The 27,560-nt window shown below is 50.1% G+C and overlaps 1 protein-coding gene across 1 annotated transcript in view; it reads left to right on the top strand.

Moving 5' to 3' along the window:
- AR (androgen receptor) overlaps positions 1–26,726 on the top strand; it is a 57,896-nt gene extending 31,170 nt beyond the window's left edge. The window contains exons 3-8 of the mRNA XM_075106515.1: positions 8,794–8,910; positions 15,572–15,859; positions 23,191–23,335; positions 24,222–24,352; positions 24,916–25,073; positions 26,154–26,726. Of these exons, the coding sequence (XP_074962616.1) occupies positions 8,794–8,910; positions 15,572–15,859; positions 23,191–23,335; positions 24,222–24,352; positions 24,916–25,073; positions 26,154–26,309 (995 nt within the window). The 3' untranslated portion in view covers positions 26,310–26,726. The remainder of the gene's footprint in view (positions 1–8,793; positions 8,911–15,571; positions 15,860–23,190; positions 23,336–24,221; positions 24,353–24,915; positions 25,074–26,153) is intronic.
- Positions 26,727–27,560: the final 834 nt, after the last annotated feature.

Genomic DNA, 27,560 nt, shown 5'->3' with positions numbered 1-27,560 from the left:
ATAGCGTGCCTATAAATCACACATCAGCCCTGTCTTCTGGAGTGATGAACCAATACAAATCATCATTCTTCCTCAGTGCTATCATAATTTATTTGGTGCACCGGCCCGCCGTTGACAATCGGTGCGACAGGCCGTGGCATCCCTGGGAGAAGGAGGCACCGCGGGTCCCAGCTGGTGGCCAGTGATGGGGATGGAGGCTTCTGCCTCTGGCTTATCTCGCCGTGACCTTCCCCTCCCGTGCCTTATGTCACCCCTCAGTCGAGCCACGGCCTCAGACTGATGGGTGCTCACCTGCCGTTGTCAGAGCACTGCTTCTAGATTAATTCGAGCATTACCCTGTGTGTTTGCAGGGTCGCATTTCCCTCGTTCATCGTGCATGCCGGGAGTAACCTTGTCAGCACTAGCTCAGGGAAGAATTGGGGCTGTGCCACAGAGGACGACAGCATCCTGTTGCGATAATAGGGCGGTCAAATAATATTAATAGATAATAATCTTGGCATATTTTTCCCAAGTGAATCATTTACAGATACGTCTCTTTGCTCTACTCCAATTCTGTGTAAGGCCGAATGGATTGGCTTGTGCAGCCAGAGTAAATAACAGATGCTTGTTTAAGACAGCAAGTTAGTGTTGATTTATAGTAAGTGGAGTCTTGGCTCTCTCTGCCAGATAAACTGCTGCTGAAATACCCTGTGTCAGCTGGCGGGCCCCGGAGCAGTGCTCCTCCTTTTACACCAGGGTGGGCTCTGTCCTGCGGGATGGACGAGGGCTGTGAGATGCCTGCTGGGGAGAGGAGGCAGCCTGGGCTGCTTGCACCGCTCTTAATCATATGCTGTTGTGTCATTCCCTCTCCTGATTGTGTTATGTCATTCATTTAAATGGTGTTTATGCCTCTTCTTAGTTTTTAAGCCTCTAGGTACCGCAGAGGGTGTTCGGTTGCGTTAGGCCTGGGCAGCAGTAGCCCTTTGCCTTTTCCCTGGGTGAGACCATGGAGCGAAGTGCGTCTGCAGTGAGGAGCAGCAGCGATGGGGGGGACCTGCCTGCCTGTGAGGCTTCAGCTCATGTTGCCCTGAGGTACACGGATAGAGAATTTTGGGGAAGAGACAATAAATCAGACTCCTTTATAAATACTGAATGCAGGGTAGAGGTAGGTGATGATTTCTATCCTAACTCCTGGTGATTTTCCAGCAGCCAGACCTCTCCTTAAAGCTGAGCAATACTGAAAGCTGATATTTCAGCGTGTTTGCATGTTTTAAAGCCCGTAAAATGCATCTCTGAAAACCTTAGGTCACCTTCAGAGACTTTTTACAACAGCAGATCAGAAAGCTTCCCCAGTGAGAAAAGAAACCTTTTCTTCTGCTTCTGTTACCTTCCTGTTACTGGTGTAAACCAGCAGCCTCCGATGGGTAGGAGAAGCAATGGACTGGGAGCTGAGGAGCAGGACAAATAGATCACCTCAGAGGAAATGGAGAATAGCTAGACACATATTTTTTCTTTTATAATATTCTTTGGCTAGTATGGTAGTGAAGTTATTTGGCAGTAATTCAGGGATATTTAAGAAGATTTTGCAGACAAACCCTGCCTTCTAAGTGATTAAAAAGGGAAAAGATTAAAAAAAACCCCCAAAGTTATGACATTGATTCCTCTTCCCTTTTGAAACATGCTGAGGGATTTTTGTGGCTTCCAGTAGAGCAAATCACTCCTGCTTTGATAAAATGTATGACAGATTTGAGTTTTTTTGCAAGCTCAAGTCCAACCAGTTCTTCCAGAAAGATGGTGGAAGAGTTAACAGAAAAGACATTCATATTTTCCTGATCTCTTTCTGTCAGCTCTCTCGATGACTCTCTCAAGATGTCCAGGTTACATATAGGCCAGCTCTAAAATGCACTCTGCAGATTCTTCAGCTCTGATGTGGAGTTCCTCACTTGCGAGATGGCCAGCCTCTTTGTAATCAACCCTGGCGTTTGTCTCTCCCTTTCTGTCGCCTTGCTCTGGTGTCCAAGCGCTGAGGGCTCCAGAGGTTTGGGGGCCACTGCCCCGGCGAGAAGTGCTGCTGCTCCTCTGCTGACAGTCTCAGCCTGTGAAGGAGGACTCCTCCTCCTTCTAATTCCTCTTTCTCCTACAGTAACAAAGATTTGGTAAACAAAAAGTGCATCTGCCTCAGCACAGGTTTTGGTTTTTCTCAACACAGGTAGGCAGGGCATCACTTCACATGGGTCGGATGGCTTGGATGAGTTAAAGGCATTAGGGTTTGGTCCTCATGATACCATGCTTGTCCCTGAAACAGAAAAATCCTTCAGACAACACACTTCGAAATCAATTGGCGGTCCAGGTGTTCCTGTTGTCCTGTCCCACCCAGGAAGGGAGGCATTTTTGTGTCCCCTGCATCCATCCCTGAAAAATGGTAGACCTTGCTCCTCCCTCCAAGATTGCATGAGGGCTGATGGCCACTTTGGCCAGTTCACAGCTGCCTCTGTGGAGTGTTCCTGGCAGCACAGGACTGGGACACCTTAGGCTGTATTCCTCATGGGACCGCCTCTAAATAGCAGAGAGCTAAATGAGAAAAATAACATAGCATTTGGCAAGTTTCAGGGAGGGCTAACATCCAGACTGCTGTGCAGTCTGTTCTGATTCCCTTTCGATCACTCTCCGTGTGGATCTACAGCCTGACCTGCTGAGGATTAGGCTTGCACCAGAGAAATGTCGCTGGGCCAACTCAACAGCTTCTTGCCAGTTTTCAAGAAGACAAGTTAAAGTGAACCATTTTTAAATACAGTCACCATTTGATCGTGCCCCTGTGCTCGGCACTGGGGAGGCCCCACCTCGAATGCTGGGCTCAGGTTTGGGCCCCTCGGGACAAGAAGGGCCTTGAGGGGCTGGAGCGTGTCCAGAGAAGGGCAGCGGGGCTGGGGCAGGGTCTGGAGCACAAGTGTGCTGGGGAGCGGCTGAGGGGGCTGGGGGGGTTTAGCCTGGAGAAGAGGGGGCTGAGGGGAGCCCTTCTCGCTCTCTGCAGCTGCCTGAGAGGGGCTGGTGTGAGGGGGGTGTTGGTCTCTGCTCCCAAGTCACCAGTGACAGGACGAGAGGAAATGGCCTCAAGCTGCACCAGGGGAGGTTTAGATTGGGTATTAGGAACCATTTCTTCCCCGAAAGGGTTGTCAGGCATTGGCACAGGCTGCCCAGAGAGGTGGTGGAGTCACCATCCCTGGAGGTATTTAAAAGACATGTAGATGTGGTGCTTTGGGACATGGTTTAGTGGTGGACTTGGCAGTGCTGGGTTAGTGGTTGACTTGGTGATCTTAAAGGTCTTTTCCAACCTTACGGATTCTACGATAGCCCATTCAGTTTGCACAGTCCTATAGTTGTTTACTTTTAAAGCTCGTTGTTTAGCCTTGGGCTCCAGGCTCCTTGCGAGGTTCTCTCCTGTACGGAGCTGTTGCCTGCCCGTGCTGTTAGGTCACCGACATCTATAACTTCCATGCTTGCGTTTCTCTGGCTAGCTAATGCTTTCAGTTGCAGACCACCATTTCTGGTTCCCTGGACAGCTTCCCCCTTGTTCCTCCCACAGAGCCAGCCTGCCTTCCCAACACTGCAGGCTGCTGAAGTCGCTGCCTGTAGAACTGGAGCCACCGCTGAAGCCTGCACTGGGTCACTGAGGCTGGATGCTTTCCTTTTGCTTTCTATAGTCTTCTGGTAAATACGGTGACTATTAAGAAAATGACTTTGCAAAGATAGTTTACTAATAGTAGCTTAATGTTGGTTCCCAAGACCTTTATAGCTGTGCCCTCTTTGATTATTTTTTATGGGGGCATAAAGAGTGAACTTCAGAGCGGCCCCAGCACCAAATGCACAGACTTGGCTCTTGCCATAGCACAGCTGCTGACAGCGACGGGGACCAGAGATTTTATGGAAAAGCACATGAGCCCCTGGGGGATTTGCTTTCTCAGAAAGCTTGGCCTTATCCTCCAACTGTTAGAATTTTGTTTATGCCCTGAAATACAAGAATATATCTCTCTTCTAAAAGGCATTTAATGGGTTTTCACATTCACAATTGTAAATCTTACTCCAGACGTTTGCATAGATTGCTTTCTGGAAGAGAAAGCTACTCTAGGCGCGGCAACTCATGCGGCAACAGGCTTTTAGGTAAATAACTTCTCTGGATTGAACAACTAACCTTTCTCCATAAATCTTTATTTTTAGTCAGGGCTGGAGACCTGCTTTTCCCTTTGCAGTCCCAGGTGATGAGCAGAGGACTCAGTGATGGCAGAAGCATCTTTCTGCCTGGTGTGAGGTGGCACAGGAGGAAGCCCAAGCTGTCGGGGGGTGTTGCCAGCGAAGGGGGCAGTGGTACAGCAGTGTATTCGAGGTGTGCAGTGAAGTGGGGAGCTAATGCAGCCTGCAAGAGCCCCGGTTGCGCAGACTAATCTCCTGGGATTCCTGCGCTGGTCTGATGAGCAGAGCGGTACTGAGTACCTTTGTAACTTCGCTTCTCAACCACATGCATGTCAGACAGTATCTGGATTGGCAGGGGAGGAGACGGGTCTTCTCCAGGCATACATCTGCAGTGTCGTCAACTGGGAAATTATATCTGGGGGCGATGCCTTGCCAACAACCCTGTTGTAGTCTGGGTGATTGGCTTTGCAAAGAGCAGGACCGCTGGGTAAAACAGGGGAATATGTTTAAAGCTTAGACCTGTACATACAGGTTTGCAAAGCAAGGGCCTCTGCTTTGGAGTAATATGAGAAAGCACCTCTATTGTTAGTGGGAAAAAAGAAAAAAAAATTACTCTAGCATTAAACTCAATAAAAGAAAAAACAGTGCATTTATCTTTAAATAAAGAACAGCTGATTGCAAATGTCTCAGCTTGTTCTTAAATGGACTAAATTATCCTGAAGTTATTATCCTGAAGTTAAGTTACAGGTCTCTGTATATGGGAAGCTACTTAAGACAGACAGAAGCCATCTGTATTCTAGCCACCCTTCCTTGTTCTCTGGGCCAGTGGCACCTTCACCTCCATACACCCGTGCTTTGCTCAGGTCGCACAGCCTTTCACGTCCCCATCAAGTAGTGCACACTCCCAGCTGGAGAGCAGTGACGGTGTACGCCGGTTTGGATGGAGAAGGGAGCTGTTCGTGCTGGTGGATCCACCAGAGCTGCTTGGTCTGGCGGTGTGTCAGTCCATGCTAGCGGTGATGAGCGTCCCAGCCGTCACAGTTCTCTGCGGCCAAGGGGACGAGTGCAGGCTGTTCAGCGCAGTTGGTGTCACTGGGGCATGACGTGGTGTGATCCCTCTCCCAGGTCCTGGATTTGTTTCACAAATCCACAGCTGGGGATGGCAGTGATGAGGGCGTTGGGTTCCTCCAGTAATTAAAAGGAGATTCTTTACATCCCTAGGAATCAGGACAAGATGAGCAAGCAGCTTGTTTTAAGGCTGATCAAAAGGAGACTCATGAATAGCCATTGTATGACCATTTGTTTCCCTTTTTGTTAATGGCTAACAGCCTAAAATCAACTGCAAAACACTATGCATGTACAGTTAATGGGAAATCAGTTCCTGTCCCAAGAGTTTAGTTTGTGAACCGGGAAGCAGGTTTCAGCAAAATCACTATTTCAGCAAAATCACTGTGCCATGACTGTGGGGTGAGTTGTTGACTGAAACTTAAAAGCTTGGATTCATCCGAGCCCGTCAGCAGGGAGGTAAAGTTATTGTAGAGACTCTTCTGGTGTGCCCGTTTTGTGCACAGTGATCGGGGAGGGCGGCAGGCGCGGAGGCATCTGCCTGTCTCGGCTAGGGGGAGGTCGCTCCCTCTCCGTGTCCCTTCCCAGCAGTGCCAGAGGTGGTGGGTGCTGCTGAAGAGCTGATGAGAAATGGCACAGCTGCCTCATCGAGCAAGGCTTGAACCCGGTTCCCAAATCTCACCCAGCCCCAGCTCCCCTCGCCGTGGGGGCCTGGGGGTGCCTGGGGGGACGGAGGCGGGGGGGGACAAGCCCGCGTGTTGGGACGCTGCCCGGAGCTGGGGGGAGAGGAGGGGGCTGGGGCATAGTGGATGTCCCTCCTCTTGGCAGGGGAATTTAGATAGAGCAGTGCCTGACCCTGGAGCGTCCTTGGGGGTTCAGGCAGTGACTGTGCCTCCTTCCCTTACTAAAGCCATTCACAAGAAAGGCTTGACCTTTTTAAGGATTTTGAGCTATCATTGTTGCAAAAATGCGGTAGTTTAGACTAGGGAGGTGAGATAGGGAAGGAGCAGGAGCCAATGCGCGAGGGGAGAGCAGGAGGGTTGTGCAATGCTCCCGGGGCAGCACTGCTTGTGGCAGCCCGATGGCCTCGGCCAGAGACCGAGTGGGCTCCGTGGGCTGGGCTTGAGCCTTCCCAGTACAACCAACCCCAGCCGTTTGATACTCGTGGTAGTTATGATGGGCTCTGGAGCATCCTAGTGTCATACGTTGTCATGATACAGGAATTCTGCAGTGCAGCTGGAGGGGAAGGAGAGCAAAATCACCTTACAGCTCTCCATGCCCATGCCTGAGAAAGTAGGGCATCCATTCTTTTTTGATGTATGCATGTAAAGAGGCCGAGTAGAGAGAGTACGGCCTCTGCGCTCGTTTCCCATAGCGCAAAAATAACTCCAAGTAACCCATTTTCACCTGAAGTTGTTTTTTACTCATCCTCCTCAATGAACTGTTGAAAGGGAGGATGGTGCTTGTGTTCTCCGGGATTTGGTGTAATCGCTGCTTCTGAGGCTTGTCTAAGTGTCCTTAATGCTGGTAATGAGCAAAGGGAGGGGGACAAGAAGACGCGCTGATGAGAACGGTGTTAAAGGGGTTTAGCAAGGCATCAAGTGCTGCAGTTAATGCACTCTTGCCCCATTACGTCTCCAGTCTTAACAGCAAAAGCACCAGGGGTGGTGTAATGATCAGCTCTTAATGGGGACAGTTCTAAGAAGTTCAAACAGATGGTATTTTTGCAGATATTTAGCGCAGTCCCATGCACATGCAGCGTGAGGAGCTGATTATAACCATGCCTTATAACAACTTTTCTGCAACCCTGTGATGAGAGGCTGCATGTGGGATTTTGCAGCTGGCAGCTGGTCGTGCCAGAGAAGCCACAGCCGTGCGCTGCTGGCAGCCAGTGCAGGTAGGAGCCGTGGGACGTTCTGCAGGCTCCTTCCTCCCAAGCACGCAGAAGGCAAAGCTGCTCTCTGGAGCAGGGAAGGCAATGGGGAAGCAGCAGACGGTGCCAGTGGGTTTATGATACCGGCCTGCTAAAAAATTTCCCACTTTTTCTGATTCTAAGATCTTCAGAAGTTGTGGACGAGTGTGTGGGAGGTGGGGAGTTGTTAAATCAGTGCACCAGAATGGGTGCCTCTCTTGTCAAAACTGGTACGTTAAGCAATTAGATTCAACCTCCTCCTTTTAATGGATCTCTGATGACTCCAAAGGGCTATTCTTATAAGAACATAGAAGGCAAACTCTTGCAGGATGATAAATAAAAGTTAAGCTGGATATAGCCTGGTATCCCATGTAGGCTTCTTATGCAGTGTCTGAGGTGCACAGCTCTATTATTTATTGAGACTGGTTTAGTTTGGAATGGTATGAAGAACATCAGATAAATCCTGATCCAATAAACATGTTTAAACTTGACAAGAAAACAAATGATGAGTCAGGAAGGAAAGTTCATTCTTGGCATGTCTAGCAAATGAGGTAGTAAAAAAAAAACAGTTGAAATCTGGAGCTCTAAGGGCTGTTCTTAAACAGCTGGAAAGGTGAGTTAAGATACCGGTCAGTCTGATAACAAGTGACTTCTGAATTTTCTGCAAGCCCCACTGCACCCGCTGCTGGCTGTGCAGGGTCTCCCTTACAGGGAATTGCTGGTCCCAGTTTCCTCCTGGCTGGCTGTGAGTGCAGCCCAGGGGACAGGGTGACTGGTGCCAGCCTGGCATGAGACCCCCGGCGGCGGAGCCCGTGGGGCAGCAGCTCCTCGTGTGCTCGGTTCCTCACCCGCAGTGTCTGTAACCTGCAGGCAGCAAACCCAATTAGCATTAATGGGGGACACAAAAACTAATTCAGCTCCAAAAGCACTGTAAAGGGAGTCGTGGTTGTAGAAGGAAGGCCACTGCCTGGGGACTCTGTTCTGCAAACTGTAGGTAAGAGCCGTGACAGGAGGATCAAACTGTATTTTGAAGGTGTTCTGGGAGAAAACCAGCTCAACACAGAAAAAAGCCAAGCAAGAGATGTACGACATTTAAAAAATGAGAACCAAACTGTCCATATTTCATAACTTTTTAATTGCTGTCTATTGACTACCTCTGCTCTGCTGCACAGTGCAGAGTGATTTTTCTTCTTGGAGATCTTGGTGTAGAAGCCTCTGACATGTGTGGGTGAAGAGGAGCAGTGTCGCCTGGCAGCAGAGGGGACAGGCAGAGAAGGGGTGCTGAAGTATGGCGAAACAGCAGTGGCCGGCTCTGCATTTTGAGTAGCCAGCCCTTGTACAAAGCGTCTGCCTCTGGCAATGAACCACTCCTGTCGCAGCGGAGGAAGAACTGTGCTGTTTTCCCAAAAGATACCAATTTCCAACATACGTTTTTTGCCTGGGGGTGAACTGGGAAACCAGCACTGTTACGGTCCCCTCTCTCCTCTCCCCTCTCCCCTCTCCCCTCTCCCCTTTCCCCTCTCCCCTCTCTCCTCTCCAGTGATGCCAGTGTCCCTGGTGATACTGGGAGCGCGTGAGCCCATTACTTCTTGTAAGCCTGGTCTGACCAGTACCCACCACCCATCTGCTGTTTCCTCTGATGTTTGTAGGTAAACAGAAATACCTCTGCGCCAGCCGGAACGACTGCACCATCGACAAATTCAGAAGGAAAAACTGCCCGTCCTGCCGCCTGCGGAAGTGCTATGAGGCTGGGATGACGCTCGGAGGTACTGTCTGAACAACGTCCCCTGGGTCCTTGCGAGGGGCTGGGGCAGCCAGGCGACTCCTGCAGATGGCGAATGTACGCAGCATACTAACAGTCAGTGAATGCCTGAAAAATGAGGCTGATGGAGCGTAATGAGATTCTGGAAACAGCTGCAGGTTTCTAATTCCAAAACTGTGAATTTCATTAAACTTTTGTTGGAGTTTCAGGAAACATTCTTTTCCTTAAATTAAACCCTGGATTGCCATTCACACCAAAGCCTCTTTGAACAGAGCGTTCACATTTTAAGATTATTTTTCCCAGGCAGAAAGGGGCGTTTTTCTTTATAAAATTACAGCCACATTATTTTTCTTCACTGAATGGAAGTTGCTCCTGTATCACTGGTAAAGATCCTTGTTACAGTTTGTCTCTGTTCCAAAGCCTGTAGTTCTGCCAAAACCTGAAAAGAGCCCGTATCCAACATCTGAGGTTTTCAGCTGAAAATCTAGAAGCCACAATGTAGATCACTGGGTGGCTCATCTTTGTGTTCATCTGATGTGAGGGTGAGGAAGAAAATACCCTGAAAAACAGGGCTGGTGGACCTGACCCATGATGAAAAGGTCCCGGACAGCGAAGGGGAGAGGAGTCAACGGTGATACAGGGAGGAAAGCCACTGGCAGTGTCAGGCACAGCGCAGGGGAAGGTGGGGGAGCCCTGGCTAGTTAGGTGTGCCAACATTTCAGTTTAAATACTTGCACCGCTGCTGGGATGGGCAGTGCCTCCCAGAGCTGCTGGACTCCTGGAATGTTGTCTTGAAGAACTTGCTACCAAAATGGCTCTGGTTTATTGCTCATCAAGGAGCAATGGGTTGAATTTTATTTCTCCCCAGAACAGTTCTTAGTGCTCAGGTACCAACAAACACGTCCAGTTGGCAGGGCAGGAGCCAGCCTGCTCCCCTCTGCTTTTGCAGCGGCGGGTGGTAAATCTGAGCGCGGTGGGGACACAGCTCCTGGGCAGGGCGTGATGCAGAAACGTGCAGCTCACTCTTCCTCCTGGTAGCAAGCAGAAAAAATGAACATCCCAAAAGGTAAAGAAGGCCTAAACCTCACGTCAGCCCCGTGCGCTGGCTCTGACTGCTCTCGCTTACGCTCCCACTGTCACAGGCGAGCTGTTGGCAAACGGCGGGGTGCTGCTGCTGCAGCGCTTCAGGAGCGATGTGTGTGGGCGCATGCAAGGGCACACTGCGATTTCGGAGCACCGGGGAGGTGCCCAGTCCAGCTGGTGCGGCCAAGCAGGCAGTTTGCTTGCTGAAGTTGCCAGGCGGCTATCTCCATGTCAGTTCTCCGTCTCTGCTGCACTGGTTCTGCCCCCAGCCCTGGTCACCCAGCGCAGCCAGGGGGGAGCGAGGGCAGAGGAGCCTGTCCCGGCGCCGTGCCTGCCTGCACGCCTTTGTGCAGGAGTTCCTGATGGCAGTCATTTCCATGGCTGCTGATGGCCGTTCATGGCCGTGGCGCCCCGAGAAGCTGGGAGCTCCTCTGGGACCCTTCCCTTGTCTGCCTGGGAGGGTCGGGACCGGGCTGCCGCTGCCACCTTGCGCATGGGATTGCTGGGCTCCTGAGCCGGGGGACGGGTGAGAGGCCAAACCCAGCGCCCTGGTCCACAGCCAGTGGAAGGGCTTCGTAATGCCATCCAAAACAAGCACGCTCTTATCCTGAAGTGATTTTTTTCTGGTGAAATTTCCTTAAGTGAGAGAAGACATACATCAGTGTAACCTTCTTCTGCAGGACACACTGACAAAATTAATGCTAATACTGATAGCTGCCCACCCCCCTCTTTTTTTTTTTAAGTTCTTTGGGTCATCCTGACCTGTTCTGCCTCGTCTGTTTTACATTTGTTTTGAATGTTGGTTTAAAGACAATTGTTAAAAACATGCATGCTATGAGTTTGACTACAGTTATTTCTCCCACAGTAGAGAGGCAGAGGGTTTGAAAACACTTCCAAGCTCCAAGCAGTTGTTTTTAACTGCCTGTTAATTATCAGTCGCTTGTAAGGTATAATAGAGCCGTCTGTGACCTGCAGCTCTCAGTATGTTTAATGGGAGGAGGAGGAGGTGACATACTGAATACCTTATTTAGGACTCTCTGCTTTGGCACAGAATGGTGATATGTCGAAGCACTTCATTATTGATTGAGATCGTTCTGACCTGCAAGCTGAAATCCACTAAGTGGAATCTTCTCTCCCGATCAACACTGTAAAGCCCAAGAGAAGGAAAAGAAAAAAAAGAAAGGAAAAAAAAAAAGAAGTGATAATGCCAGTTTCCTGTGCTTGGTTCTGCTGGTGCACTGTCCCGCCTCTCCCACAGCACCAGTCCTACCCCGAGCACAGGTGCCTTCACGGCTGCGCGGATCCTGCCAGCCCCCACTGCACTCACAGGCATCCGGGACCCTCCGTCCCGCTCCAGTCTGCACCCTGCAGTCTCTCAGCCAGCGCAACTCCTGCTGAACTGCAGAGCTCCAGATTTCATTCACCTCCTGCTCGTTTGCTGCCAGTGCGAGCAAGGTCCCGTAGGCAGTTCCCGCTGTGAAAGCCAAGCACCTCTGCCCTTAGCCAGAGCTGGCAGCCTGCCTCTGCTGTGGGATGGCTGCTGTGCACCTTCAGCCTAGCAACTGCGCTCCATGTCGGTCCTGTCTTGGGGCAAAACCTCCCAAACATGTAAAATTCAGTTCATTTCATTGATGGCAGGGCTAAAAAACTACTGGAATAACTGCCAATAGCCTGTCAAAGCCCAAGGCATGAGGTGTACCTGTATTTAGCCCTAATTCCTGTCCAGTTACTGTGGTTAAAGTAGAGCTTCTGTCTTATAAAAACATTTTATATCGATGGAAGCATTTCCAGCAGTGGAGACTCTAACACATTTTTTTGCCACACAGCTGCAGTAGTTAATTATGTTCTGAAAAATAAGATGTATCTTATTTTTCATTTTGTCCATCCTTGATTTCCAGGAACTGGATCTTCATTATGTCTTTGCTTGCTAGATTGAAATAACTACTTTTATTGAATTTCTGTCCCTGCTGTGGGTATTTGTTGGCTGTGACTTAATAACCCTTTAGCTTTCTGCGTAGCCACCTAGGTAAAATTCTTTACTTCCTTTCTCCAAGGTGCATTGCCTGGTCTTTACTATTCTTACGGCTTCTGCAGTTTGCGAACACCTCCCTCGAACGGTGAATGTGTAATCACAGATTCCCAGTGTGGGCAGCATCAGTGCTTAAAGGCGGTGGCAAGGTGCTCTCCAGGCCAGCGTTTTCTTCCTTCACATGGCATGGGATCCTGTTCGTCCTGTCTCCGTAGAACCATCCTGCCAGCTCAGGCCTCTCTGTTTGTCCATCAGCTTCTGGTGCAAGCTTGGAGTTTGACACTCATTGAATACGGCTCACTTTTTCAGTTGCTCTATATATCTACCTACCGTGAAACATACTTTGCTTGAATAGACTGAGCTCATCAGCAGACCTTAATCAATCTGCTCGGTTATCAGTCCTTAGTTTTCGTTACTGTTTTCCCACCTTGGCACTGACATACAGACTGTAGTAGACTTTAGTAGAAATGGTTAATTTTTTTTTTGAATGAACGTAGATATTCACTGGTAAAGGGCCATGAATAACCATCATAAGAAACAAACCTGCCTGACGTTGTTTCAACATTTATAATTACTTTTGAGATGTATCACCTGGGTGATTTAGGATCATTCAGTGGTACCGTCTGAATTTTAATTCACGTGGGCAAGACTGACTCAGATCTCTTAAACAAGTCTGATATACCAGTACTATTACAAGTATCAACTCAAATTATCCTGCCTGAAAAGACTGATAGCTTGACAGGATCTGTTTTTGACAAGCCACATGTTGATATTAATAAAGAATTTAAAGAACAGGATCTAAGTCAAGCCCTGTTTTAGCTTCTCTGTCATTTTGCCTGCAGCTGAAATCAGCGTGTGGTGCCTGGGGCTGGCAGCATTTCTCTGCCATCGCTCGTGCAAAAGCAGTTTTCTTCCAGGTCCCCAGAACTTCCCCGAGTCCCAGAACTTGTGAAAAGTCTGTGCTGGAGGCCGGCGCGGTCCCGACCAGCTTCAGAAACGCCTGGCGGGAGGGCGGGCAGGTTAGGTTGCTTAAAATATGTGTCGCTTCAATAACGGCTCTGTGGCGTGCTCCTTAGGGATTCTTGCACTGGTGAATATTTCATTGCAATACCGTATAATTATGTCCTCTAAGCTTTTTTTCAAACGCATATGATGTTTTCCCGAATAACCCCGGATGAACTGCAGGCGTGCCGTGGGTGCGACTCGGGCAGTGCTGTGCCAGCAGCTGCTTTTTGAGGTTTCCTGAGGTTTCCCGTCCCTGCTAACAGCCCAGCCGGTAAACTGCCTCTTTTCAGTCACGCGTGGTGGGGTTTGTCCCACCTTGGTTTGGAGAAGTACGGTGCAGACTTCTGCCTAGCTTAGCTCATCCCAGAAAAAGAGTATAACAGATGTCTTTCATTTCTATCTTTTTATTTCTGTTCTTGTTCCCAGTAGCTGTTGAGTAGGAGCTCCTATCAAAAGGGGCTTCTGCACAGGTGACTGAATATAAGCCACTCTTTACCTCTGAAGCTTTTTTCCATCTCGTAGCATTGGTATTTCAGTGGTCTGTGGACCAACTGCTCCTGGAAAGCCCAGGCATAGGGCTGCTCTGATCCGAGAGTTATCATTCACTTTCACTGCTCTCCGACACGGAGGGGTTTGGCTTGTGGCTGCAGTCTCAGAGTCAGCATGGTTGGTTACTTGCTCTCCTCTTACTCCACTCAATATCTTTCAGTACTAGATAATTCAATTTTAAGATGAAAAATTAACATTTAAACCAAACCACATGTGTGTTTTACACAGTGTGGGTTTTGGCTCCAGTTGCGCACAGGACCTGACGGGCACTGATTATTCATCCTCGGAAGACACAGTTTGGTCTTTATTTCATCTTTTAAGACTGGGACCTTTTTTCTCCTAGCAGTGCTCCCGTCTCTAAAGGTCCAGTGCCAAGCACAGCCATGAGACAAGGTTTCTGCCTCAGGTGGAGCCAGCCGTGGCACCTCCTTCCCAAATTAACGCAAGGTTGTTTGGAAGTGAGGGATCAGCGTCCCGTGCTCCTCTCCTTCCGATCTGCTTGTCCAGAGCAAAGCCCGAGGGCAGCTTCCAGTGAGGGTGGTGCCGTACCTGTCCCGGGGGATCGGCTCTCCGGGGGCTCGCGAGGGGTGAGCCAGCAGCCTGCGGGTCCTGCTGCTGCCTCGCTACTGGGGGCTTCTGGAGGGGCGGGCGAGGGGAGGCTCGGGGCTCTGGCTGGGCTGCCACCCGAGCAGGCGGTGGCTGAAGCATGTCACACTGGACCGCAGCCCTCTTTTCCTGTTGCTCTCTCTTATTTTTATTACTCTTTTCTCCTCCTTTTTTACAGAGCAGCCGGTCTTAATTGCTCTTACAGTAGATCATCCAAAGTACATTACTTAAAGATCAATGTTTTGAATTGATTTACAAAGCTGCACTTTAACTTGACAGTTTTATGTTTTGCTGCTTATTTTTCTAATTACAGCTGAAAGGAAATTTGAGATAAGTATCATGTAATGAAGGAGCCAAAGCCCCAAGGACAATTGGTTTGATGTTGTATTCTCTGCTTGAATTAAGCAATCAGCTTTTTTTCCCCTCTAATTAATTAGGATTTTTGGAGTTGCTACAGAGTGAAAGCTGTTCCTGTCTGCAGCAGCCTGCTAACCCATGTTGTGCTGAACGCCATCACGTAGCTATCGAATTAGGTGAACACGGACTCTGCAAGAATTCTGAAGTCACGCCTCTAAAGCGTGGTATCTGTAACTAGGAGCCGGGTGCACAGGAGAGACACTTTGTCACGGTGACATGGGCGCAGTCGCTGGCTGTCTGCAGTCCCAACCCCACAAGCCCACTCTGCTGGCGTTCCTCTTGAAGCTGGCCAGCAGACCAAGGACACCCCTGCTCGCGTCTTCTCCTCGTTGGTGGGCTAGCTGGGGAGACTCCAGGGAAACAGCCGTGGGACCACCTGCTAGCTTCTAAAATGTGTTTTCCATAATATATTTGTAGACTAATGACCCGGCTGGGGGACTGGTTATAGGGCAGCAGGGGTTGCAGGAGCCCTGGACTCTTCCCTCAGTTGCATCCCGCTTCCACTCTGGCCTGGGATGGAACAATCCCACCTAAGCATACGAGTGCAATGGCTTTTTTCCCTGGAACGTGTGCATCTACTGGGTTTATTTGCTTGCATTGCTTCCCTTTTTAGTTGCATGTGAGTTGTTTGAATCATGTCACCTCTTCCCTCTTTTCCCCAGTTCTCCCTCTCCATTTCTAAGTGGGAGTTAATGTGAGACTGGTCATGGCTGAGGATGTAAATGGTGCTTGTTCATTTCCATGTAAGATGAACAGGCAAATGTATTTCCTTGTACAGCGCATGCTCCCTTTTGTCCTTAGGTGAGGTCTGCGGTACCAAGGCAGTCTTTGGGCAGTGGGCACTGAAGGAGTAGCTGCTGCCAGCTATCAGTTTCCCTTTCCTCATAGATATAAGTGATGGAGCTGGAGGCCAAGAACCCTCAAGTTTTATGTTTTTTATTTTTAAGCATCACACTAAAGTGTGTCATTTCCACAGCCCGCAAGCTGAAGAAGCTGGGTAACCTGAAGACACCAGATGACATGGAGGCAGCCAGCTCCTCCAGCCCCACAGAAGAGCAACCTCCCAAGATGGTGCTGACGCACATTGATGGATACGAGTGCCAGCCCATCTTCCTCAATGTCCTGGAGGCCATTGAGCCTGGCGTGGTGTGTGCTGGCCATGACAACAGCCAGCCGGACTCCTTCTCCAACCTGCTGACCAGCCTGAATGAGCTCGGAGAGAGGCAGCTGGTCTACGTGGTCAAATGGGCGAAGGCCTTGCCAGGTGAGGAGGAAAACTAACAAATCCCATCCCTTCCCTGGCACGTGCCTGAAGCCCCCTGCGTGCATCACCTGGCGTGGGTTTTGAAGGGGGCAGTGCGCAGCCCATGCCCCACCGTCACCCAGTTGCTTGGGGGAACGTCTTCACAAGGTGCCTGGCTATGTAATATCTCCATAAAGCAGGCTGCAGCAGCAGCAGGTTTGTCTCCTTTGGGTGGCTGGTTGATGGGAGAGGCGACGGGGGGGTGACAAAGTATGTAGAAGCTTTTGCTTTGGGGTCTGTCCCTGCTGATAACCCCCAGCACCCAGTGCCGTGTAGGCATGCATCTGCTTCCCCGTGTGGGAAGGGCTGTTGCTGGTCAGGGGTTTAGGGTGTTGCTCTCTTCCCGCTCTCCCTGCAGGGGTTTTGCTTCACTTCCAGGGCTGTGTCCACCAGACCTGCAGAAGCCTTCTCTAAACAAGCATTAGCCCCATCCCGTGACTTGCATGAAGTGATGGAAAGGGTGAATTCCCCAGGTGAATCAGAAGTGTGCAACGTCACGATGTGAAAGTGAGCTGGGGGAGACTGGGCTGCGGTAGCTGAGGCCTGAGAGAGGGGAGAGATCCTTCCTTGAAGTTTTTGCCTTTTGCAAGCCAATTAATTGTAAAATAGCAAAAGAGAAATACACAATCCCAAAGGGCTTCTTCCTGGCAGTCAGGTTGCTCTTGTGTGACAGGCTGATGGAATATATTTGTGATGCATTCAGAGTCATGATATGGGAGTACATCAGGTTTAGAAAGTTTCCAAATGGTAATAGTTATCAGGTGCTGTAACTGAAAACATCCCGGAGATACACGTGTTGCACTGAATACACTTCTTGGTTCGGAGCATTGAGGCTACCAGTCTGTAACACACTGCCCCTTGCACGTTGTAATCCCACCAGCTGAATGAGTGGAATGACAGAGGGCTGGGATCACTTGGGTGCAGTGGGATCCAGTTCACCTTCCAGCATTCCTGAGCGTGGGGCATGGGGGCGACACCAAGCTGGCCCTGTTCCTCAGGAAATGCCACAGAAAGCAGGGATCCTACCCTTTATGTGTGGGGTGACATGACCAAAGGAGGAAACTGAGGCAAAGTAAGTTTGCCACTCGATGCCAAAACCTGGCGATGAACTTCAGGCAGATGCTTGGCATTCCCAGAAATTCAGCAGCCCCCCTGGAAGTAGCTTGACCGGTAGTGGAGGAGGGGTGTTAGTCTGAATGTGCTTAAGCGCAGGATAGCCCATTCTAGTTCTTATATTCTTGAGTCAGAAAAGGTTCACCTGGCTTGTGAAACCAGGGACAAATCATGCTTTCTTTTCCGTCTTATCTACATCAGACGTCAAGATTTCTTCAAAAATGTGCACAGAGACACCACCAGACCAGACCGGCAATCCGGGGGCTGAGGTTTTAAAACTGCGGTGGTGCTAATGGAGAGGAAGAGTGCTTTGAAAAACATTTTTCATTGTAACCACCCCCTTACCACAGGCTTTTCCTCTCCCATACTGCACCTGATCTCCGACCCCATGGTGGCTGGCTGTGCAGCAGAGCCAGCTGCTGCACCGCTGCCCCCCAGGGCCGGCGCCCGCTCTGCCAGTGATGGCATCTGGGCGAAATTAATTCTAATGTTCGTATGTCTGAGCGGTCACCGCTCTCTGAGCAGTTACAATATAACCGCAGCCCCCTCGGCAGGCTGGGGGATTGCTTATGGCGGGCAGCTCTCCTGCGTGGGCGCGCTGTGATGGGGGGGCTGCCCTCCCCATCCCGCCGGCTGCCGAGCTGGCGCTGGCCTGAACACCAGCATCCCCATGCCCGCAGTGAGAGGCAAAGCCACTTTGTTTTGCCCAGCTTTCTCTCAGGGGTTCTTTGATAGGTGCCAACACCAGGGTTCAATGGTAATAACCACAAATTCGCCATGTAGTCATGTGCCTGATATTTTCCAGGGAAGGCATAAACAACCGCAGCACTGTTGCTGCTCCGGTGGCCCAGACGGTGGTCACGCAGCCCCTTCACTCGAGCAGCAGTCCAGCTACCGCTGCGGCGCGGATCGCGTCCGCTGCTGGCTCCTGCCTGCTGGTGCTCGGCCGGGAGCCGGGGCAGCGCTGGCTGGCTCCTGGAGCGGGCAGCTGCGCCCAGGCGCTGCCCTTCCCTGCGCACGCCGCAGCCACCTTGCTTTTTGGGTAAACTAGCAGAACCCTACCCCATAGCCAGAGGTTGTTTATTATCTATAATTTATTTAAATTATATTTTAGTTAATAAAGCAGAAGTGTTTTCAGTTCCCAGGTCTGCAGGCTGGCCAGGCAGCCTGACGCTCGGCAGGCTCAGGAGAGGGGCGCTGTGAGCAAATGCATGCAGGGACAGAAGTAATGGAAAAAAACCCAAGCGATATAAAACAGTGGGATGCAGTTGTTTTTATCAAAACAGGAAGATCTTCACACGGTCTGTTGGGAGACTGGGGGCTGTTTAACGAACGCCGTGGCTGGCGAGGTGCAATGGGAGCGGAGCGGAGGGCTCGGCTGGCTGCGGCAGTGCCACGGCGCATCCTGCTCTGGCTGCGAGGAGGAACAGCGCCCAGGGCCAACAGCCAAAGCAGCCGTCTCAGCGGGTGTTCCTGGTGCCGAGCAGACAAGCCTTGCTCTGTCCTTGCCGTGCAAGGCAGCCCAGCAGCAGGCGTCAGCGAGCTGCTGGAAGTGCTGCGTGCTCCTCAGTAGGTCCACAGTAAGGGTGGAAACGTTGTCTCCTCTTCCCCTTTCCTCATTAACGAAGCACATCTGGCACAAGCATTGGCTTAACTAGGCGTAAGCAGCCCTGTGTGTTAGTTAAGATACATATCAATGTAAAGGGGCAAAGGTTTTAGTTCCCAGTAACTGCTGCTGGTGGGAGGAGGGGGATGTGGCACCTGTGATAGGGGTAGTACTGGCAATAGAGTGATATTGGTTAATAGGTGATTATTAACCTTGCATCCTGCATCAAACAGCACCTGTATTCCAAGAGTGATTAATATGCAGCAAGGTGTTCCTGTGCTTCTTCCAGCGAGGTTTCAGAGATATCCTGGAAACAAGACTGCAGCGGGTGGCAGCACGTCTGAATCCTGCTCACCTGCAGTGGCAGTATCAGCCTCTGTACCATAGAGAAAATGCAATGTATGGCCCTTTCGACCATGCAACTGAAATTCTGCATAGGACAAGGTAGGATCAAACTGTGGTTTCCCTGGAAAGGAAGATTAAATAACCACAGCTTCCCAAGAAAGCTGCTGAAACACAGAATTAAAAAATCTGATTAAATCCATAAAATCTGTCCACTTCAAGGTGAGTGGAAGGGATTTGTATTTTCCCTTTTCCATACACCTAAGTTCAGTAAAGGTGTTACAGTTAATTTAGATCAGCACTCAGACACATTAGTTTAAAGATAATTTTAACTGGCAGCAAATGAAAAGTCTTCAGTTCATTCCTGAAGCTGTTCGGAGATCAGTCAATAAGGAATAACTGGCCTGGAGGTGTACGAGGAAGGGCTGCTTCTCAGCAGGGCAGTGGAGGGGCCGGGGCAGGCTGCAGCTCTGCTGCCCGTAAGGCAGATGAACACACCCTTTGTGTTTTCAGCAAGTCAGTGGACATGTGGTGAGGTGAAATACTCCGCCGGCTATGATGGGAGATGGACCTATTTATTAGAGCTATTCCACAGTCTCTGTGTACTTGCTGTTGGCTGAGGCTCCACGGGTGCTCCAGGCCACTGCCTGCTCGCTTGCTTTTCTGCTCCAAACACAGCATACCTAACTCACCCCTGAGCTGTGAGGATACAATTATTTGTGCATCTTTTTCCATTCTCTGGACAATAAAATTTCCATATACGAATGAGTATTTGTTTATATTAGAAATGTTACTTATGGCAGCTTGTGAGGTGCTCAGCTGCTGATCTCTTATGAAGATATCATTTTGGCACAGCAGTGCATCAAGAGACAATATAAAGAATGTATTTCCAAACTATGCTGCTTTGCTATTTGTCACAAGACAAAAGGTATGCCTTGATCCTTCTCAAGTCGTTAGTAAATTTAATTTTACTTGCTATGATTTCACTCTGTAGAAGGTGACTTCATTTGGGTCTCTTCAAAATACGCCAACACTAAAAATGTAACAATATATTTTGGCAATAGATTTGTGTTTATTTTCTTTTACAGTGATTTTGGCCATACGTCACCTGGAGCGGGGAGGCTTCCAGGAAATTATAGGTATCTGGTTTCTGAAAATCAGTTTTGTTCCAAGGCATTTCAGCTCAGAAAGCGGAAGCAGGGACTCCTGTTAGAACAGTTGGCTACTGTGTTTGTAGAACTTGTTTTTGTGGGCAAGCAGAAGGCAGACTTTAAGTCCCGTAACAACAAAACACTGTGTTCAAATGCCTTTCCTTAAACGCTGACAAAGCTTGCACAAATATTATTATTTTTTTAGTGAACATAGTTACGAGGTAATGAACAAGTGCATCAAAGCTCTTCTCACAGCAAAGATTAGGAGCAACGGGTACCTTCCCCCGACACCCTGAAAAGCCGGTACTCGGTGGTGGAGGGGAAGCCAGTCGCCGATGGGGACTGCCGCCTGCGGGGGCGGCAGCGGCGCTCGTTTGCGGGGCACGGGCGGTGCTTGCAGCACCACGGGGCGCTTCTGCCACGGATGTTGGTGTTTCCAGTGGCCTCGTCCTGCTGATGCCGGACCCAGCCAGAGGGAGGGTGGGTCGTTTGTGTGAATTAGGGTTACACTTCACAGAGTTCGCCGTTCACGGGTGTGTTTTCTGTCTCCAACTCACTTACAGAATATCAGTTTCCTCTTTGCTGGTAGGATTTATGGACCTGGCTCCCAGAATATAGGCACAAGGGAACCTAAATGTCAGAGACCTCGGATTTGCTGCCTTCCTCCCCCACCTCATCGTCTCCATCACGCCTTGGCTTGCAGTTCATTTCTGGCCCTACAGCACCTCCTGGGCCCAGCTTCTCATAGGGAAGTTCTTGCATCTCTTTGGAAGGCAGAGCATCTGTCATCATAGATACATTCATATTCGCAGGGTTTTCTTGTCTGCCTGGTTAAAAGCATCTTTCCCGGGATCTCCTTCACCCAGGCGCGCTGGGGTGTGTGTCCCTGCCGTCGTGTCGGGAGGGCTGGCTGTGCTGAGCCTTCTTCAGAGCTTCCTTCAAACCGTGGCACAAGTTCTGACCGTCAGCCTCCAGTTTGATCGGCTCTTCCGTGTTTGCTCTGTTTTTCAGTAGAGCGTCATCCACTAATTCCCTCGGAGGGCAAGATATGTTTTTCCTTCAAAGAGGAATTTAAAAATGGGAAAACCCCAGCCTTATGTGTTTGGGGGGATGAGTGTGTAGCAGGCTGAGGAAATGTTCATCCTCACCTCTTGGTGCCGGTGTGGGAGTGTTCCCTGCACCGTCTCGCTGCCTGCTCACCGCAAACTCTCAACTGCAGGGACCAGCAGCATGGCGTAACTCCAGTTTTTCTGATCTTTTCAGAAAGTCTAGGCGAGGGAAAAGAACAGCGGCAAGTACGGAGCAGGAGCAAATTCAGGGAAGCAGTCGCTGTGAATGGCTTCGGTTTTACTAGGCAGGGAATTAATCTTTGGTAAATTTACTGGGTGAATAGAAAGGTTTTTTACATCATGCAGTATTGTAATTAAATATGAAACTCTAACTTAGACATGTCCTGGAGGTGAGTATGACTGATTTTGTGCAGTCCTTGAGTTACCCAGATGCCTTGTCAGTACTTGTGTGTTGTTAGCAAGATTGGCTTTGGCTGCCAGGAGCTCGTGTTCAGCTCGAGGCTGAGAGCCCTCCTGATGGGAATCGCCTGGCCAGGTTTGGTAGGACACGGCTTGTGCGCACGCTTCAGTTTTCTGATGCGGTGACGTGCCAGCATGAACAGAAAATGTACAAATGTAAAGCAAGTTTAGTCAGCAATAAAACATTCCATGCCGTGTGCTCATTTGCGGTTGACAGCTTCCCAAGATGCTTGCCTCAATGGGTTATAATTACACACTGGAGGTGTTAGGATTGCTTTAATATTTGATTGAAATAACATATGATTTTCTTGAAACCAGATTACGTTTCACTGCTCGCAAGTATCTGGAAAAATGTACAGTGTTGGAGGCGATGTTTTCGTGTGTGTTGTAAACATGCCTGGGATTTAACGGTGAACGACCATCTGGGAATACTAATTTGAATTTAACTGATATTTTTGTTTAGCTTGTGATTCAACAGAGGTTTTCATATTCTTTTTCATAGTCATTAGATAAACGCACTGTGTATTTGAGAGAGGAATCAAAACAGTCCGTTAACTGTGTGATGAGGCCTCAGGGTTACTTGCTGCCTCTGAGCATTATACATTAAAATCCATTGAGTTAAATTTGGTGAAGACCTAACAGGTTGACAATAATGGAAGTTTTTTGGCTTATTTCCTTGAGTGCCAGCATTGCACCAAAGGAGGTAATTGGTTACTGAGGGCTTGTTTCTGCCTCAGTGCCTGGAGAATGGGATACGGTTAATTGTATTGCTGCTGGGGCTCCCGCTCCCCTTGAACTGATTTATTTCTGTTAGCAGAGCAGAGCAAACAAATCCTCATCGGCTATTTATTTCACTTACTTCTGGCATACTGTCTCACGTGGTAACTGTGAATGTTTTGGAGCGGAGGCTTTGGGGGTTACGCCGTGGCTGCAGAGCATACGGCACAGCAAGACTTGGTCGGTCTGGGTGCCCGATGAGTTCCAGAAGCGAGGGCCGGGGCAGGGCGAGCGTGGTGCCGCGAGGCTGGACCTGCTCAGCACCTGTAGTTGGGCTCTTACCCCGCGGGACTTTAGGAAGTCGCTAAATCCCATCCTGCTGTATCTTTTGTGTCCAGTCTGTTGCAGAATGAGGCTTGTTCACCTCACTGCGTCTCGCAAAGCCTTCAAACACCATTTGTGACGATCTTTGAAACCCTTAGGGGGAAGATGTCATTTACTACCGCTTGTCACCGCTTCCTTTAAACCGCTTTGCTGCTTGTGTTTTTCTTTATCCCCTCCTTGTGCCCGGGGATCCCCTTACTCCCCTTCCAGCTGCAGTTCTGTGCTTTGGCTGTTTCTGGTTGCCCACCAGGGTGTAAGCACCTGGCTGCTCACACTGCGGTTGTGTCACCCGCCTGCGCGTGTGTGTCCTGGGGTGAGCGGAGGTTGGGCTATGGGCTGCCTCGTCAGCACAGGAGCACTGCGGGAGGAATGGAGTCTGTGCGAAAGCAGTCCTGGTAATTGCAGGAAGCCAATACTGATTTGTGACGCCCCCCCTCTCATTTTTAATAGGCTTTCGCAACCTGCATGTAGACGACCAGATGTCCATAATCCAGTACTCTTGGATGGGCCTTATGGTTTTTGCTATGGGTTGGAGATCTTTCACCAACGTCAATTCCAGGATGCTTTACTTTGCTCCCGATTTGGTCTTCAACGAGTAAGTGAGAAATAACAACGATCTAATATTGTGCTTTGTCTGGGTCCGACTAGGCAAGAAATGAGAACAAGACAAGGAATTTGCTTTCCCATCTGCTTATGAAATGTACAGCTTGAGTGATCACGCTTTCAGAGCTGACCAACAAAGCATGGGAGGACCCTGCTCTTCTGCTCTAATTGCTCTGTGGTGATTGCTGGGAGCAATAAGGAGAGTTGCGATGTCTCTCCTGGTCCTTCTTCCCTTTCTCTCCACCTTGCCTTGGGTTTGACTTTCATCAAAGCAGGATCAAGTGCTGGTGCTGGGTGTGAAGGGCCGGTCCATACAGACCTGCCTTTTTTCAAAGGGATCTGAGTTCCTGTTTTCAGCTTGGTTGATCAGCTGGAGCGAGCAGAAACACAAACAAACGTGTATTGTAAATTCCTGATGGATTCTTTCTGATGTACCGTCAGCTTAGAGCTGGGGAGGGTTTGTTGACACTAAGGTAGAAGAGCTTTAAAGCAGTAACTAAGCACAGCAGTAAGCAAAACCACACCTCTCTGAGAGCTCTGAGGTCAGCTTCACATCCCTTGTGGATAGCCACATCTGGTGAATCACTGCAGTCGTTTTTCAGGAAGGCAGAAGGTCAAAGAAGCCCTGTAGACCCCAGGTAGTCATCCATTTCCAGATGAAGAGGATTGCACAAGGGCATTCTGGAAAATGTTCCTCTCCTGCACGCAGGCCTGTTGCTGCCAGCATCTCCCCAAGACAGAGCTCAGGTTCTTGGCAGCGGGGATGGGCCAGGCGAGGCTGGGATTGCTGGGTCGGGCAGAGCATGTCCTCCTCGACACACCCCACAGGCAACAGGCAAGGATCTCCTTGCCATGCGTTGCACATCTTGCCCTACCAGGTACCGGATGCACAAATCCAGAATGTACAGCCAATGTGTCAGGATGCGGCACCTCTCTCAGGAGTTCGGGTGGCTTCAGATCACACCCCAGGAGTTTCTCTGCATGAAGGCTCTACTCTTCTTCAGTATTAGTAAGTACTTACATCCTTTCCTCAACAGATCTCCAGTTGCTATACACTGTATTGCCCTAGAGGTGTCTGGTGCTTCCCCTGTGCATGTGCAGGTACTCACACTTCCACAGCCCTCCCTCGGGATGTTCTCCTCTCTGCTTCAACCTCAGCTGCTCAGAGACAAGCAGGTGCCAAGCTTCAGGGTGCCAGCGGCCATCCCCCCGGCAGCTGGCCCACCCCACCTCTGCACATTGCAGCATTTCTCCCATGCAGCTCCGGCAAGAGGTTGCTCCTCAGCCTAACTGCTGGCATCATGGGGACCTCCAAGCATCAGCTGCTGCGCAGGAAAATAGTGCTGCAATTTATTACCTTGGCCCTCTTTTATAACAAATGCTGAACAAGAGTCCTTGGGTTAGCAGTAGCCCAACAAGCTGATCAGAGCGAGGGCCGCAGCAGAAGCCGGGCTGGTGGGCAGGTCTTCCCTGTTAGGTCTGCACCGACCACCTCTTCAGCCTTCCTCTTGCTCTTTTATTCTCTCCGCTCTTTGGGCAACTCTTACTGTTTTCTTCCCGTCTTCCATCCAGTTCCAGTGGATGGCCTGAAGAACCAGAAGCTCTTTGATGAACTTCGAATGAATTACATTAAGGAACTTGACCGTATCATCGCTTGCAAGAGGAAGAACCCTACCTCCTGCTCTCGGCGATTTTACCAGCTCACCAAGGTCCTGGACTCCGTGCATCCTGTAAGAGAGGACAGTGAGATGTCTATGTATACACATAAGAAATTATATACGAAAGAAACTCTTTACAGAGGGAATGATTGTTCCTGGAACAACCTCCCCAGGGTCGTGGTAGTCGCCCTCATGGGAAGTTTTCAAGATGCGATTGCACAGGGCACTAGGGAGCCTCATCCAGGCTCCCTCCCCCAGGGAAGGTTGGACCGGGTGACCTTTCAGCTCCCGTCCAACCTGGCTGTTCGATGATTCTGTGATTCGTTCTGGTCTGTTCTTTAACAGACCAGTTCTTTAACTCTTGGCACACCTTTGCAGGGACAGTATTGCAGTGTGCTCCCAGATCAAGCAACAGAGAAAAGACAGATGCTAACCCTACTCAGGGAGTGAAAGTTGTCTGTGTCTCTCTCCCTGCAACAACCGCTCTTGTACTTGGGCTTATGGGCTTCCTTTTTTAGCAAGGAAAAGCTCTATAGATACTTTTCAATCGTCAGCCTAGCAGAACAGCTCAAAATCTCCCTTCCCCCAGTGAGTCTTCTCTGCTTACAGCATTGAAAACAAATGCTCTGTTTGTGACTTGAGGTTGTACTGATGAGACGTGAGCTAGACCTTTCCTCTTTCCTGGGATTCAGCATCATGACCATACAGTTATATGTCTACAAGCAAAAGTAATTCTTGATAAGTGAAATCAGCAGCATCTGCACATAGCAAGACAAATTTCCATAGGAGTAAGAAAGTGCCATTTTTATGCATCCCTGTTTTTGTGGGACTCAGCGATGTCTGAGTGTGAAGGGCCTTGGCAAAATACCCTACATGCTCCCAGGATGGGGAGTTCCCTTGCTCATCCGTGGGAGCTCTGCCACGGGTATTAGCACGTGCCTACATGGATGTGGACATGCATGCGTTGCTCTCTGGCCATATCACTGCCATCTGATAACTGCTAGCAGGGCAGTGATGGCCAGAGAGCAAAGCAGGTCCCGCTGCAGCAAGGTCCAGCCCTGACCTGCTGTGCCTGCTAACATCTGCTTGCTGTCTTCCAGGGAAATCGCTGACAAGGGACTTCTCACCTAACAGACTTTCTTCCTTTCCCAGATTGCCAAGGATCTGCATCAGTTTACATTTGACCTTTTAATTAAGGCACATATGGTGAGCGTGGACTACCCTGAAATGATGGCTGAGATAATCTCTGTGCAGGTCCCCAAGATCCTGTCTGGAAAAGTCAAGCCTATCTACTTCCACGCACAGTGATCTTCCGGGAAGACCTCCCAGTTCTGCCACCCGCATTTCTGCCATCTCCTGCCTGTTATTTCTGCACTACTGTACTGCAGTGCCTTGGGGAATCCCCTCTACAGAGGCGGTGTGCCAAGAAGTTGGACAGTTACAAATGACTACCTGCTGGGATTCGTGATATCTCTATTTTTCCTGAGGTACCTCTGAACTGAACTACCCGCCACGGCTTCTGCCTAGATTTGGCGGGTTCGCTGTGCCGGGGCAGGGGACTGTGGCACGGCGGCAGCGGCACCATGTCTACACTCTCTCGTTTGTGTGTTTTCCATAGTGACTTTTAGTGGCCCAGGGCCAAGGGAGAACGGGACGATTGCCAGCAGCTGTTGGGCTTGGATTTTTTTAAAAATCAGAACAAGACAAGAAGCAGGTTGAACCTATAAGTTTGGGTGTGGGTTACTTTACTGGCCTCCTTCAGGACTTTTTATTTGCATTGTGGTGCTGGGAAGCAGTCGAGATAAAATATTGCAGTAGAGAAAGACAGAAGAGCTGGGGCGACAAGGCGAATTCACAGGCCCTGCTGTTGGGTCCGAAAGCTGCTGCACAGCTGATGTGGGGTCTGCTCCGACAGCACGCCACCGCTGTCTGCAGCCCCGCAGCCCTGCCTGCGCAGCAGCGCGGACGGGCGCTCGTGTTAGCTAATGGAGCGTCACGGGGTTGTCAGCAGAAGGGCTGGAGAGGAAGATGACCTTCGGAAGTCCCCAAAGATGGTGGATGTCTACTGTTTTCCACCTGGGATATTTTTCCTATGGCCAGTCAAGCTGGATCTCAGCCTGCCCCACAGATGCCCAGGCACTCAGCAGTCACATTCCCATCCTCGACAGCTGCTGTTCCTCCGACACAGCCGTACCCACCTCCACAAGTGCCTGATGTCCTCAGTCCTCCCAGTCTCCCAGCTCCATGGGCACCTGAAGCCCCCTGCCCAGCCCCTCACCAGCTCTGCTCCCGCTGGGTGCCCACAGACCCAGGGTTTCTGGCTACACTACTTAATTGCCATTCGTCCCAGCTACTCTTTCTGATGCCAGCAGACAAGCGTCCCAGGAGCAAAGCAGTGGGGCCAGGATCTGTGGGAGCTGCAAGGCCATGGGACCCTGCTGTTAGTCCTGTCCTTTGGGAGGTGGCTGTAGTAACTGGCTGGTGCTACCACGGTGCTTCAGGGGCTTGTAAAGGAAATGCCGAAGAGACCTTCTGCCTTTCTGAGCGGTGCACGTGGCT

The sequence above is a fragment of the Phalacrocorax aristotelis genome, chromosome 11 (assembly GCF_949628215.1).
Source record: "Phalacrocorax aristotelis chromosome 11, bGulAri2.1, whole genome shotgun sequence".
NCBI classification, from domain to species: Eukaryota; Metazoa; Chordata; class Aves; order Suliformes; family Phalacrocoracidae; genus Phalacrocorax; species Phalacrocorax aristotelis.
The sequence above is the reverse complement of the archived record's forward strand: the minus strand, read 5'-3'. Positions and strand labels throughout refer to the sequence as shown.